The 16,346-nt window shown below is 37.5% G+C and overlaps 1 protein-coding gene across 1 annotated transcript; it reads right to left on the bottom strand.

Annotated features, from left to right (window-relative positions):
* Window positions 1-2,461: 2,461 nt before the first annotated feature.
* On the bottom strand, window positions 2,462-14,398 carry LOC131033066 (large ribosomal subunit protein eL22y). The gene is made up of 2 exons (XM_057964190.2): window positions 14,004-14,398; window positions 2,462-2,920 (listed from the first exon to the last, which is right to left on the bottom strand). The coding sequence occupies exons 1-2, from the start codon at window positions 14,246-14,248 to the stop codon at window positions 2,776-2,778; spliced, it is 390 nt and encodes a 129-aa protein (XP_057820173.1). The 5' UTR covers window positions 14,249-14,398; the 3' UTR covers window positions 2,462-2,775.
* Between the last annotated feature and the right edge of the window lie 1,948 nt (window positions 14,399-16,346).

Raw genomic sequence — 16,346 nt, 5'->3', positions numbered from 1 at the left:
TCATGTCTATTTTCCACTTGGTATAAAGAAACTAGACAAAGGTTGCCTTGTATTGACAAATCTTCTTCCAGGATAAGGACAATTAGAGACCTATATGAGATCCCAGAGTTCATTCATAAACCTTGTATGTCTTCAATATCTTGGAGGTAAAATATCAAGTACATCCATGCAAGTTTATCTTCAATCATCACTCCATTAAGCACACAGAATGCACAAGTAATTGGGCAAAGCTAACGCTTGATGATAATGGAACACAATTGACTATTTATAACATAAGGTATCTCACTAAAGAAAAAGCGCATCATATTAGACAAATTACTAATATTAGTGAGTCAGAACTATACCATGAGAAGTGTATACCTCCTTGTGATGATAGGGTTATTTTGCCTTGGTAGACTGCAAAATTTGATATTGTTTGTTGGCAATGTGTCCTCCTGGGATTTATTCATGCATTTAGATGGGAAAAGCATGTATCATAAACTAAATATTTCATACTTTGGCACCAATCCTAATACCGTTCACTTGGCATAGTTCCACAGAGTTTCCTGATGGGGGTACATGGGGACACATTTCGGGGAGACCAAGCCTCAGATATGTCCCGTACAAGAGACGGGTTTTTTAGGGGGTACGCTTCCATGGAACAGTGTAGCATAGTTAGAGTAATAGAGACTTCACATTTACTCTTAATGATATTGGGAAGAAGAATTATGGTCAAGTTAGAATGTTTCCATGTGCTTCTTAAATGTGTGGTTGATAAATGATTTGTATGGATGGTCAGTCAATCTGGATACAGTGAATGATCTTGAAGAAGGCATTATTATGAGATTAATTTCTGAGAATCCATTTACAGGCCCCAGCTCTGTTTCATAAACCCAAAATTTTGACGATAACAATAAGCTGGAAAGTAACTATCATAGCAAGCCTAAAACCACTTTACTTCAGGATGTAAGAATGGAAGATGTAATTTTCTTTCATTTCCTTGTTTTCTGGTTGGAAATCACAGTCCAATCCACTTTTACTGGCGACAAATGCTCCTCCTCACAAGGAACTAAAGGATTGCCTCTAGGCTGGAGTGCACTCTCCACAGCATGAGAAAATGCCAATGGGGATGAAGGGACAACTTCATCTACCTAAGGAACATGCTCTGATATTTTCTCAGAAGACAAAGAATGAAGTAAGCGAGTCTCTAAAGCATGAGCAGTAGGAAAAATAACTTTATTCAAAGGAACTTTCTCACTAATTTTTTGAGAAGAAAAGGAAGGATTTACATGAATGGGCTTTGAAGAGGTCTGAGACCTGTTAAAGAACCCATAACAGAGTGATAGGGAAGAGCATCTCTCCACCAAGAAGCTTGGCTAGTAGATTAATGGTTGAAGCTAAATCAGCACCAACATGGCCCCTTTCAAGGCAAATGTGTCAATGGAAATCAAGTCCTTTGTAGTCCAAAGGTTGTTTCCACAAGTAATACTAAATGTACAGTGCTTGGCCAAAAAGATTATAAATAGCCATGCTTATCAGCCATATGTATAGCAATCAATCTAAGTTGCATATGAAAAGGATTAAGGTACAACATTTGAATAATTATCTAAGTTACCGATTTGGGTACAGGTACAGCAAAAAAAAAATCCTTGGGTACAGGCACAGATACGTCTGTACATACATATATATATTATTCAAACATCAAATTTATATAATAAACTATATCAGTGTATAACTATAAGAAGAGTGATACTCATAAATCCATAATTGTCAATAAATAACACAAAATAGAATATTTTGATACCTCATTCATAATTTGCAAAAATGAAATTACTCTAGTCTCAAAATGTCATTACACAATGAAAATTCAAGTTCTAGTCTATTTTAATATTTATGTTCTTTATCAGAAGCATCAAGATCAATATCAACATTTGGTTCAATTTTATTTGAACCACAATCAATCAGATTGTCACTACCTCTAGCTGTGCCAAGTGCAGAAATTGATTCAATTTCATTTTTCAAACATTTGACAAAAATCATTAACAACACAAGGAAAGTGATTTCACAAAACATAAGCAAACAGCTGCTACATATGCATAGTGTAAATCAACTGAAATCAATCTCAGTAATGCTGATATAAAGTTTACTAACCCCGTGTTCATAGGTATAGCTCACAAATGCAACTGAACTGACATTTAATTGCTTGCTGGCTGGCATATTCTGATCAAAAATGCTGTCACAAAGTTGTGAGAGTGAAACTGAGGTTTTAATTTATTGAACCATGCTTGGGTATGGCCCTTGGTACTTCCTGGGTGCCTGGGTTCTCTGTGGGAACTTCAAAGAAGGACCCACAGAGAATCCAGGTACCCAAGAAGAACCCGAGACGTACCCAAACCATACCCGAACAGTACCCATACCCGTACTAGGACCCAGGCTAAAACAGAAGAACCCGGTATCTTAGATAATAATCAAATGCCTAAAGTATGATAATCAATCTAAGTTGCATAAGAAAAGGATTAAGAAATTACATTTGAAAAATAATCAAATGCCCAACTGGCATATAGAATTCAAGTAACATACATAAAATTCTGCAATTCAAAGACTACAAAAAATTGTCCCCTAACTTCGAAATGCAAGCTCTCTACCTACATAGTCGAGGTAAACAGCCTGCCAAAATAGAAGCAAACAAAATAAACTCGAATCTAGCATGATATTTATGACAGAATTGCAGCAGCCGACTCTTTATAGTTAAAAAAATCAGTGTCACTTACACCTAAATACTGACAAAACTTAAATTTAATCTTCATCCTCTGCCTCGTTCTCAGCAATGTTGAAATAACGTAGCTCATAGACATTGCGATCCTTATTGGAAGCTATCACTCGCAGCCAATCCCTGACATTATGCTTTTTCAAATACTTCTTTGTCAAGTACTTCAAATATCTGAAAATATGAGAATCAATACCCTGGTTAACTTGCATAAATAGCTTGATATCTATATATGTAGTCATGCCAATAAAAAACAAAGAACCAAGACGTGTGAGCTCAGGAACAAGTTAAGGGACATCCTACCATATACGCACCCACAGATATAAACATATCATTAAAATAAAGTGAATGACTGTTGAAAAATTGAATGTACTCAAGAGACCATCATAGTGGAGATTTGTGTTCAAAAGCCCCTAGACATGTGTTACATGTTTATATGTACAAATCTTGAATGTTTAACCAATAAACCATCAATCCAATTCTGGATGTGAAATAGCCCAACAAAATGGGCCAGATGCAACTCATGGATGAATTCAACCAAAAAACGCTGACTTAGCTGAGTTATGGCATCTAAGCCAATAGACACCCACAAAGGGTATTTACCAATCAAAAAGAAAAGGCTTACCTTTTTTGACAAAAACAAGCCACGTAGATCTTATGATTAATGTGTGAAATGAGAAGTTTTGAGATGTCTTTGAAGAGCTGTTACTTCACGAAATATTGGACAGCGATTGGATGCTGCAACTGAATGGGTCTATTTCCTCAAATTTACTAGGGTTGTGAGTGTAGCAGTGTACAAGATGCATTGCAATGAGACATGAAAATAATACAGAACACCATTCAAACAGTAGACCAGTTGATGGAACCCTACAAACCTGACATGTAGAAGTAACGAGAATAAATAATTAGAATTTATAGAAATTTTCAACTCCATAACGGAGACTTGTTAATTTTGTAACATCGGTCGTACTATTTCATGCTTCCAATATATATACATATATTAATTTGATTACATATACTAATATGTTAACGTTAACTAATGATAAATAAAACCAAAGTTAACTTATCGTGTTTGACCAACGGTTACACCGTTCATGGTATCGGGTGGTAAAGTGATTCTCAAACAAGTCGCACTCCTTCCGATCGGGTAAGTAAACGGTGACTAGTTTATATACTGTGGTGAGAGGTACGTAGGGAAGAGATGTGTCTTCCCACGTGGGAAGACATATCTCTTCACTACGTAACCCCTCATCCACTTATATAGCATGCTTACATTGAGGAGGATGCACACACCGAAATTGATAAGTGTGGTGCATCTTTAAAACACGATATAGCAGATAAAATACAACTTTCAGATCATATCTCCATCTCTTCTATTTTGATCACAGAATTTTGAAAGAACTTAACATATTATCAAAGCGAAGTTAAGGAAGATCATATTAAAATTCTGTAACGATTTCATAGACTTTCACCAAGCTCTTGCTAAGATCACATTCCCATAATCCTAATGGCAACCGGAGTTAGGTTTGAAGATAGATTAGATGGAGCATCAAATTTTGTGTCTTGGAAATTCAGGATCATGCTTGTTTTGAAAGAATATAAAATTGACAAAAAGTGAAATTCCTGAACCCTCTGATGATACAGAGAAAATTCAGTGGAGCAAGGACAGTGAGAAGGCCCTTAAGATAATTGTGGATTCAGTAAGAGACCACATTGTACCAATCATTTCTAAATATGAGACGGCCTTTCAGATGTTCAAAGCACTAGCTGACATTTATGAAATCAACAACACTAGTAGGGTTCTCGCCCTAAAGAATCAAATACACCATATAAAGATGAATAAAGGAGAAACAGTTACATCCTATTTCTTGAGGATCACTGAGCTTAGGGATCAACTATCCACTATTGGACATCTAGTAGACAACAAAGAACTTGCTATGATGGCCTTAAATGGACTTCCTACCTCATGGGAATCGTTCATTCAAGGAATCAGTGCTCGTTCTAAATTTCCTAAGTTTGATAGATTGAAAACCGATTGCATTAAAGAGGAATCTTGGCTTGTCACAAGAGGAATAAAACAAAACAATGGTAATGAAGACATTCAAGTTCTAAACTCTAATTCCCACAAGAAAGGAAAGAAGAAGAACTTTAAGAGAAAGAGGGACAACAGACAACAGCTCAAATGGGAAGAGGTCTTCAAAGAAGAAGAGAGACATTTCTGAAGTACAATGTTTCAGATGTGACCAATATGGGCACTATGCAATGAAGTGTCCAGACAAGATCAAACAACAAGCTTCAAAGGCAGAAATTAAGAAAAGGAGTAATTCCGAGAAGCTAGTCTTCTACTCAGCCCTCTCTAGTCAGGTCACCTCTAGTTTCAACACATGGGTGATTGACAATGGAGCATCTCGACACATCACTGGATTTCGTGAGCACCTAGATACACTTGTGGAAAGTTCAAATGAAGAAGTGACAATTGGTGATGACTCAAATTATCCAGTTATGGGAATAGGAACCTGCAATATCAACCTAAAGTTAGGCATATCCCTACAGCTAACAGGAGTTCTATTTGTACCTGGTATAAAGAGAAACCTTGTCTCAATTTCTGCACTTGAAGACAAGGGTTACAGATTAACCTTTATGGAAGGAAAGGTACTTGCTTAGCCAAAGAACTCCACCATCAAGAAAGCCCACACCATTGGAGTAAGACAAGGGAGCCTCTACAGACTTTGCACCACTCCACCTCTAGCCTTGATTCATGAGACTCCAGATTCGAATGAACTTTGGCACAAAAGATTAGGGCAACTTCATTTCCATGCCCTACCTAAGATAGAGAAGATGGTGATCGACTTACCCAAGCTAAGTCAAAAATCTGAAGGAGCCTGCAAAGGGTGTGCCTTGGAAAAGAATACTGAAGGGTCTTTTAATTCTAGCAACAATAAATCCAAAAATGTATTAGAATTAGTTCATTCTAATTTATGTGGACCCATGTCTGTACCCTCATTAGGGGGATTTTTATATTATGTAATATTTGTAGATGATTATTCTAAGAAGACCTGGATATATTTTCTGAGGTACAAAGAGTCTGAAGAAATCCTTTCAAAATTTAAGGAATACAAAGCTCTTGCAGAAAATATGACAGGTAAGAAAATCATAACCTTAAGAACAGACAATGGGGGGGAATACACTTCTGATATGTTTAAAGATTATTGTATAAATACTGGGATTAAGAGGGAGTTAACTATACCTTATAACCCACAACAAAATGGGGTAGCTGAAAGAAAGAATAGGACTATAGTAGAAGCTGTTAGGGCTATGTTGTTTGACCAAAATATAGAAACCTCATTTTGGGCTGAAGCATCTAGGACAACTGTGTAAATTCAAAATAGAAGTCGTCATTCTCTTCTTGACAATAAAACCCCTGAAGAAGCCTTACTGGCAACAAACTTGACATAAGTCATTTCCGGATCTTTGGGTGTCCAGTCTATATTCATGTCCCCAAAGAAAAGAGGTCAAAGTTAGAACCTTCTGGAAAGAAAGGAGTATTTGTTGGGTACAATGAAACCTCTAAAGCCTACAGAATATACATACCTGGTCAAAGACAAATTGAACTAAGCAGAGATGTCATCTTTGTTGAAATAGTAGCTAGCTCGGATACCTATCTATTGTATTTTAATGTTGTTAATGACAATTAAAATACACATGTATTATCTATTATGTAAATTGAACTTAGGGTTGGGCCCAAATACATGTAACTTGTAATTATGTCTTGTTTGGGCAAGACCTATATATAATGTAACTTGTGGCTAGGACAGGCCCTATAAATGTAACTTGCAATTTGGTCTGACCCTAATTGGGCGATGTAACTTGTGGTCCTATACTGAATGTAACTTATAGATAGGGTAGACCCAAATGTAACAATTAACTATGTTTTGGGCTGGGCTCAATTGTAACATGGTGGCTATTGGGCTGGACCCAATACCTAACGTGGGGAAATGTATATTATTAATTATTTATCTTGCAAGCCGACTTGAGGATGTTTAGCGCCAAAAAGGATGGTATATAATCCACTTGAAGATGAAGTCATTCACACAATCATTCTTAGCAAATGCAATTTGCTCTCCTACACTTTATCGAACTCTTCACTTGTGCAAATTCATTCAAGGATATTGTTGGGCAAAGTTGTCCAAATCTTCTGCAATTCTGCTCCAGCCTATTGTTGTCATCTGCTGCTGATCCTCTCTTTTGGTCATCTACTGTTGATTAGGGCTGCATCCTTCATTACCTTGTCAACTTTCTGTTTGGACAGCAATCTGAGATAAGTTTGCTATATATGTGTTTTATTACTATTACTGTTTATTCACAGTCTGATTATAATTAATTGGTTAGATTAACATCTGATTGCTTGAAATTAACAATCTTTGAGGAAGACATAGCATTCAGGAGGTCCAAAAGCTCTAATGAATTAGAACACCAAGATCCTCCTACAAGCTTGGATGAGGATTCCACCCCTAAGATTCAGAGGGAGACCCCTGAAGATGCTGAGCATGAAGTTCAAGGCTTACCTTTAGAAGAAAATTATCCCGAAACTAGGAAGAGACCACTTTGGGCTAAAAAGATGCTTCGAGAAGCTGAAAATTATGCTGCTCCAAAGGGGACCTTCAAAGAAAGTAAGAGACCTAACCTATTTTCCAATTATACTGCCTTGATGAGTGAGATCATTGATGCAGAACCTTCCTGTGTTGGAGATGCGCTCAAGCATCAAGTTTGGAAAGATGCTATGTCAAAAGAGTATCAGTCAATTTTGAAAATGATGTTTGGGATATTGTGCCTAAGCCTAAAAGCAAATATGTGGTATCTTCTAAATGGCTCTTCAAAATCGAACATGCAGCAGATGGCAGCATTGAGAAGCACAAAGCAAGGTTTGTTAACGGAGGTTTCTCACAGAAAGAAGGTATTGACTATGAAGAGACATTTGCTCATGTTGCCAGATACACTTCTGTCTGAGCAGTTTTGGCTATTGCAGCATCTAAAGGATGGAAAGTCCATCAAATGGATGTCAAGACTGCTTTTCTGAATGGTAAGATTGAAGAATAAGTTTATTTGGAGCAACCTGAAGGTTTTGTGATTCATAAGGCTGAATCACATGTCTGCAAATTAAAGAAAGCTCTTTATGGATTGAAACAAGCCCCTCAAGCATGGTATGAAAGAATTGATCGCTATCTCTTGTAATTAGGGTTTTTCAAGAATGAAGCAGATCCAAATCTCTACTAGAAGGTAATCAATGGTGAATTATTAATTCTTATTCTTTATGTTGATGATCTACTAATCACAGGAGAGGATAATTGTATTTCTCGATGTAAGAAAGAATTAGCCTCTGAGTTTGATATGAAAGATTTAGGAATTCTTCACTACTTCCTTGGATTGGAAGTTTGGCAGCAGGCAGATGGTATAATCCTTAATCAAGGAAAATACACCATTGATATACTCGAGATTTAGAATGTTGGATTGTAGATCCATGACCACCCCTATGGAGACAAATCTGCACAAGCTAAAGGAAACAGCTGCGGAATCTGAGTTTGCAGATCCTACACTCTACAGACAGATTATTGGATTTCTAATGTATTTGGTAAACACAAGACCTGATATATGTTATGTTGCAAATGCACTAAGTCAGTTCATGTGTGAACCCAGGGAAATACATCTTGTTGCTGCAAAGCATATTCTGAGATATCTTTGAGGAACTATTGGTTTTGGTTTGAAATATAAACATGTAGAACTTGACCTACATGGATTCACTGATTCTGATTGAACTGGAAGCATAGTTGACAGGAAAAGCACATCAGGATGTTGCTTCAGTTTAGGATCAGGAATGATTTCATGGATATGTAGAAAATAGTCTTCAGTTGCTCAGAGTTCTACAGAAGCTGAATACATTGCAGCCTCCATGGGAGCAAGAGAAGTTGTATGGCTCCGGAAATTGCTTGTAGGACTGTTTGGTCAGCCCTTAAATCCTACTGTCATCTACTGTGACAATCAGAGTTGCATCAAGCTTTCAATGAATCCAGTATTTCATGACAGGACTAAACACATCGAGATTCCTTATCACTATGTTCGAGATATGGTGGAAAGGAATGTGATCCGAAGGTAATCAGATTGCAGACATTTGTACCAAGCCTCTCTCCAAGATCAAGATTGAACACTTTAGAGATAAACTTGGTATGGTTGAAAATGTTATTTAATTTTGAGATAGTCTCATTTATTCTGATATACTAATATATTTAAAGATGTTTAGTGTGAAAACTCTTTTATTTGTCATGTGTGTGACTCAATGACTGCATGGGCCTTCTGTGAACATTATTGAAGGGTGACGACTTTTCAATAATGAACACTTGTTTCAAATTGATATTGTAAGGTGACGATTTTACAATTATCAATTTAACTATCTTGATGGATATCATATGACTTGATATCTGTGGACATGTCATGATAGTATATATATCTCTGAGGCATTATAGTAGATATTGTTGATTTTGTAACTAGGTTAGGAAAACAAATGGATTTGGATTGCCTTAAGGCAACATCCGAATCCTTATAGGGCTGGGCCCAAATGCATTAAGCTCACCAAACGTAGGGACACACCCCTTCATGTAACGTGTGACCCTAAATAGGTGCGCTCCCCTTGCAATATAACTTAATCATTATTAGGACACCAAAATAGGGCAAAACATAAGGTAACCTGTAAGCCTTATAATTGTAATTAAGTCTTGGCACCAAAACTTAAAGTAAAGCTGACTTGAATTGGTCTCCACGCCACATATAAATAGAGATTCATTTGTATGCATTTATCACTCAGTTTTATCATCAATAATGTGAAGTTAGTTCTGCAAGTAATGCGAATTTCCAGTTGAAGATTAAGGCAAAGTCTATGCTGCTGTCTCTGCTCCTAAATAATGCAAGATCTACCCACTCATTCTGGAGGTTAGCGAATCTTCATTGAAGGCAAGCGAACCACCTCTGATGGTCAGCGAACCATCTTGGAAGGTCAATGCATCACCATTAAAGGTCAGCGAATATCTTAGAAGGCCTGCAACTATCAGTGAAGGGATTGCAAATCTGGTTCAGACTGGAGCATCATCATATACCTACCGAGTTCTGATTCAGACAACAAGTTCACCATTCCTTATCAGCTAAGTCTTTATATTTATGCCCTAAGGCAGGATAATGTTGTAATTGTTACTGGATTTACATCAATCAAATCAGGGACACTTAATGCTGGGTTTTTCCTCCAAGAGGGAGGTTTTCATGGAAGGTTAGGGTAATGATAGCATTGAATGATCTTGCTGAATATGTTGGCAAGAATGCTAAGGAACTTGAGGGCGAAACTGAGAAAGTAGAGTGGAAGAAGGACTTCCAAGCTCAAAGGATTATAATAGACTCAGTCGAAAATCGCTTGGTGTCATCTATCTCCATGAAGAAAACAGCTAGGGAAATGTTCACCACATTGGAGAAGATGTATGAAGTCAACAATACCAACTTCATACTTGCCCTAAGGAATCAGCTTTCTAGCATCAAATTAGAGGCAGAAGAACCGATTGCTGATTACTTCATGAGAATCTCTGAGCTAAGAGATCAGCTTGCCACCCTTGGGAAGAATGTTGAAGACAGCGACTTATCTATGACAGCCTTAAATGGCCTTCCTCCCTCTTGGGAACCATTTGTTCAAGGAATCAGTGCTAGAGTTGAACTCCCTAAATTTGATCAGTTAATGGGAGATTGCATTCAAGAAGAATCTCGGCTGGCTGCAAAGGGAAAAATTAAGAACCCTTATAATGAACATGTTCTATTTACTAAGAAGGAGGGCAGCCATTGGAAGAAGAAGAATGATTTCAAGAGAAATAGAGACTTCAACTCTTCTACTTCTCACTCAAAAAAAAGGAGACCAAGAGATTTGTCCCACATCCGATGCTTCCGATGCAACAAACTTGGTCATTTTGCAAGGGACTGTCAAACCCAAGGCGAGCAAGAAGATGAAAACATAAATCAAGTATCAAATCTTCAGAATCATGAAGATGATTTCCTCCTTTGATCTATTGGTTTGTTGATTTTCTGATCTTATTGTTTATTTCAGTAATAATGTGTTGGAATCTAATCCTTTCAGCTACTCTAGAGGGAAAAATTTTCAGGTCTACAAGCTTACTGCAAGAAGGTCCACTTCAGCTCTTGCCATCAGTCTAAAATTTGAAGGACTACATAAGCTTTCAAACCTTCTCCTTCATTAAAGATACAATTGTTAATTTTGTTAGATTTGGGTTTGGTCAGAAACCTTATTTTGAATTTATCAGTTAGATAGAGTTTTAGAGGGAGCCTCATGCTTTCTTGATATTTTTTTATTTTGTTGAGTTCTATTCATTGTGTTTCAGATAATGAAATTGATATGTCTAAATGTATTACTTGATTATTGCAAGATGTTTATTTTATGATGATGCTAACCATGATACACTGGGTGTATCATCCACCCTCTGCGGAGTGCAGGGTGGTAGTTCTCGTCCACCCTCTGCGGAGTGCAAGGTGGTAGTTCTCGTCCACCCTCTGCGGAGTGCAAGGTGAGACCACCCTCTGCGGAGTGCAAGGTGGCAGGTTTCTCTCACCCTTTGCGGAGTGCAAGGTGAGTTCACCCTCTGCAGTGTGCAAGGTGACAGGTTGTTCTTCTCTGTGAAGAAGCTTATGTATCCTCTGCGGTTGTGCATGATTTATGTTGTATGATTATATATCTCTTTGAGTATTAATTATTGCAGGTGTGCACATGGAAAGGTCTCTGTCATCCTCTGCGGATGTGCATGATGAAAGATCATGGCATTACATGCAGGTCCCCAAGAAAGTATAAAGTTATGAAGCATTGGCTTCATCCTCTGCAGGCATTGCTAGAGAAGATCATGTAAAGGTTCATTGTAATGTAATTGCGTGATCAAATCACGAATTGTATATTGATTGTACTATTAGGGTTGGGCCCTAATCCTAAACCTTGTAAATGTTCATGCCATGGGTTTGTCCATGTGAATTTGGTTATGTATTTATTTTCCTCCCTAGTTAAGAAGGAGTGTTGATTTTGTAACTAGGTTAGGAAAACAAATGGATTTGGATTGCCTTAAGGCAAGATCCGAATCCTTATAGGGCTGGGCCCAAATGCATTAAGCTCACCAAACGTAGGGACACACCCCTTCATGTGACGTGTGACCCTAAATAGGTGCGCTCCCCTTGCAATATAACTTAATCATTATTAGGACGCCAAAATAGGGCAAGACATAAGGTAACGTGTAAGCCTTATAATTGTAATTAAGTCTTGGCACCAAAACTTAAGGTAAAGCCGACTTGAATTGGTCTCCACGCCACATATAAATAGAGATTCATTTGTATGCATTTATCACTCAGTTTTATCATCAATAATGTGAAGTTAGTTCTGCAAGTAATGCGAATTTCCAGTTGAAGATTAAGGCAAAGTCTATGTTGTTGTCTCTGCTCCTAAATAATGCAAGATCTGCCCACTCATTCTGGAGGTTAGCGAATCTTCATTGAAGGCAAGCGAACCACCTCTGATGGTCAGCGAATATCTTAGAAGGCCTGCAACTATCAGTGAAGGGATTGCAAATCTGGTTCAGACTGGAGCATCATCATATACCTACCGAGTTCTGATTCAGACAACAAGTTCACCATTCCTTATCAGCTAAGTCTTTATATTTATGCCCCAAGGCAGGATAATGCTGTAATTGTTACTAGATTTACATCAATCAAATCAAGGACACTTAATGCTAGGTTTTTCCTCCAAGAGGGAGGTTTTCCCAGGGTAGACTTGTGTTGCGTACACTTCTAGTTGTGTGTGGTGTTTCTTGTTACTGTGCATTATCATTTTTCTGTTCATTCTTGTAAATCTGATCACTAAATTCAACAGATATTTGTTGGTTGATATCATTAAATAAACCATAATTATGATAGAGATCTTCATGGTGAATATTATGAACATAATATTCATGGACATGCCATGAAATCATTATCAGTATGGTAGGCATCATGTGACTTGATGCCAGTGCACATACCTTACTTGATAAATATGAGTTATGGTGAGTATCATGAGACTTGATATTCATTGTTGAACCATATCTCTAAATATCACTATGGTGTAATATCTCCTCTCTTCACAATCAATGGATGAATTATGATGTTTTCTCTAACATGAAATGTATCCTCCCTAGTTAAGAGGGAGTGTTAATTTTGTAACGTCGATCGTACTATTTCATGCTTCTAATATATATATATATATATATATATATATATATATATATATATATATATATATATATATATGTTAACGTTAACTAATGATAAATAAAACCAAAGTTAACTTATCAAGTTTGACCAACGGTTACACCGTTCATGGTATCGGGTGGTAAAGCGATTCTCAAACAAGTCGCACTCCTTCCGATCGGGCAAGTAAATGGTGACTAGTTTATATACTGTGGTGAGAGGTACGTAGGGAAGAGATGTGTCTTCTCTTCACTACGTAACCCCTCATCCACTTATATAGCATGCTTACATTGAGGAGGATGCACACACCAAAATTGATAAGTGTGGTGCATCTTTAAAACACATTGTAGCAGATAAAATACAACTTTCAGATCATATCTCCATCTCTTCTATTTTGATCACAGAATTTTGAAAGAACTTAACAAGACTGTCATATGGTTTCATTATACTTGATTGAGAAGCCCCCCAAAAGACTGGATTATTCAAGTATCGGTGAACACTGTAAGAAGCTCTTGAAGACAGTTACTACGGGGGAGAAAACATGTACATCAAAACCCACAAATTGAAAAGCCTTGTGAACTTTGTTCCCTACTCATTAATTGCAATGAAAAAGGCTAACAGAAACTAGTGCGACATTAGCACACAAACCCCAAGCCATGCAAACCACAATCAAGGTAAAACATGATAGCCTAAGACAACCTCACTATAAGGCAAATCATCAAAAAAGTTTGCATGGCGATGCAAAGGCATCGGATAGTACAAATCTATATGTGTTTTCACGCCCAAGCCGAAAGTTCAACAGCCTCAGACAGATTCGACAGCGAGTTTTACACTAAAACCCCAAAAAACCATGTAAGGCATGGCTGGATACAGAAGAAACATATTTTTGATTGATTATCCCTTGTCATTACATAAAGAAAACGCAACAAGAAAAGAGGAACGCCATGATGAATACCTTTTAGAAAAGGCCGTCTCAGAAGTGACACTGAGCTTGTTCTTGTCGCGGGAGATGGTAACCACATCACCCAAAACCCCTGTTTTACCGCCGACCTTGATGCGATCCTGCAAAAACTTCTCAAAGGAGGCGATGTCCATGATCTTGTCTTCTACTGGCTTTCCACAGTCAATGACGAAGGTGTTAGCCTTCTTTTTCCCTCCCTTTGCGGGCGCCGCTCCCTTCTTTGCTACTAGAGGAGCCATTTCTTCTGCTTCTCTTCTCCTCTGCTTCACCCGCCACAGCAGCTTGAATCTTCTACTCGCGAACAAAGAATGTTAGGGTATTCCGAAAAAAAATATATGCGTTAAAACCCTAAACTCGTAATTCTGATTCGCCCAAACCTTATAACAAGAAAGCAATGATAGCAAGACACTTCTCGTTTCTAATTTTCATTAAGGATATGGAATTAGTACATTGAGAAAAAATAATAACACATTAGAATATTTAATGAATTTCCAAGATAAAATTCATGTATTCGATATTTTAAAAAAAACAATATATGCACTCAAAGAGAGTGCAAAGAGAGTATTAGTCCTCCTTCAATTTGACTTAGATTATTCTTAATATAAAATTTCTAATTAATTAGCAATTGCACCTTGGTGTGTAATGAGTACGTCGAAGAAGTGTGTAAGATCACTAGAAAAAAATTATTCTTTCAATTGCTTACAGTTGTGCAATACATGAGGTCAATTGGTAGACCATTTAGCAAATGATGTTGTTCGTGTAACAAAAGTCTGAATAGAGAAGTTATTCCTTCAAATCAACTATGCATCCACTTAAAGGGATCCAACCCTGATTAAAACAAAACTCTAAATTGAAAAGATAATCAAGCTCCATTGATAGTATGAGAGGGAGGAGAGAAAGAGAAGCAAATATATAAAAATGGAGAAATAGAGGGAGGGATGGGGCGGGGGGGAATTAGGGAAAGAGAGAGAGGTGAGGAGATAGGAATATGGGATATATAGAAAGGAATATAAATATGGAGATGGAGATGGAGGAGGAGAGGGAGAGGGATATGGAGAGGCAAATAGAGGGATATTTATCTAGTAGAGAGACATGGAGAGGTAATGTGATAGAGCTAGAGGGAGAAATGGAAGAAGAAATATGGAGAGATAGAGATAAAGAGGAAAAGATATATATATATATATATAGAGAGAGAGAGAGAGGGGGGGGGGGGGAATGGATGGATAGAGGGAGACATGTCTAGAGATAGAGTGGGAGGGAGGAAGATAGAGGGAAATAGATAGAGAGATGGAGAGAGGGAAAGGGAGAGATAAATATGGTGAGAGATAGGGAAATAGAGAGGGAGATATGGAGAGGCATATTGAGATATATAACAAGGAGAGGAAGATATAAACGGTGAGATGAAGAGAGGGAAAGAGAGAATTAAAGACAGATAAATAGAGTAGATAGATAGGGGGATAGGGGGTGAGGCAGATATGGAGAGAGATAGAGAGGGAGGAGATAAAGAGAGGCACGTGGAGAGAACGAGAGAGAGAGGGGAGGGAAGGTAGAGAGAGATAGGTAATGGAGGGAGAGAGGAAGAAAGATGGGTAGAGAGGGGGAGAGAGAGAGATGGAGGAGGGAGAGAGAAAAGAGAGAGAGGGAGAGGAGATAGAGAGAGAGAGAGAGAGAGATGGTGTTGGAATCAATGAACATTGAGAGGGGGGGTGATCAGTGTTTTGCAATTTTTATCTTTGTTAATTTGTCCTTTCATCCACTTAATGCATATGAAGAAAAGTAAAGTGCAGAAACACAAAGCAAAGATTAGCAACACCATAACACTGATATTTTTACATGGAAACTCGATTAAAGGAAAAACCACGGTGGGATTTAAACCCACAATATTATTATACTTTGTTAGAAGTATAAAAATATTACAGAAGGGGAATGCACATGCATTCAGGCACACTACCTAGAATTCACTGCTCAATAACTCAGAAGGCTCGCTATCTTACAAATGTTTGTAAGATATTACAATGAATTTTGAACTATTAATTAGCATCAACAAATGCCTAGATATAGTTCCGGTTAAGCACAAAATACATATCTTACTCAGCTCTGCAACTTTGCTCGATTATGATAATCTATTGTATATCGTAGCTCAAATCTTCACCATTCGCTCATGAAACTGTCCATAATCACTCATACACACTTCGTACATATCCATCGATATAAAAAATGATCATATAAACTTGCCTTATATATCTGCATTGCCGATTTAGATCATCACTAAGTCAGCTTCAAGAACATTATATAAAAGATGAAACGTGTAAATAAGTTGGCTCAAATCCAACTCTA

Source organism: Cryptomeria japonica, chromosome 7 (assembly GCF_030272615.1).
Source record: "Cryptomeria japonica chromosome 7, Sugi_1.0, whole genome shotgun sequence".
Lineage (NCBI taxonomy): Eukaryota > Viridiplantae > Streptophyta > Pinopsida > Cupressales > Cupressaceae > Cryptomeria > Cryptomeria japonica.
The sequence above is the reverse complement of the archived record's forward strand: the minus strand, read 5'-3'. Positions and strand labels throughout refer to the sequence as shown.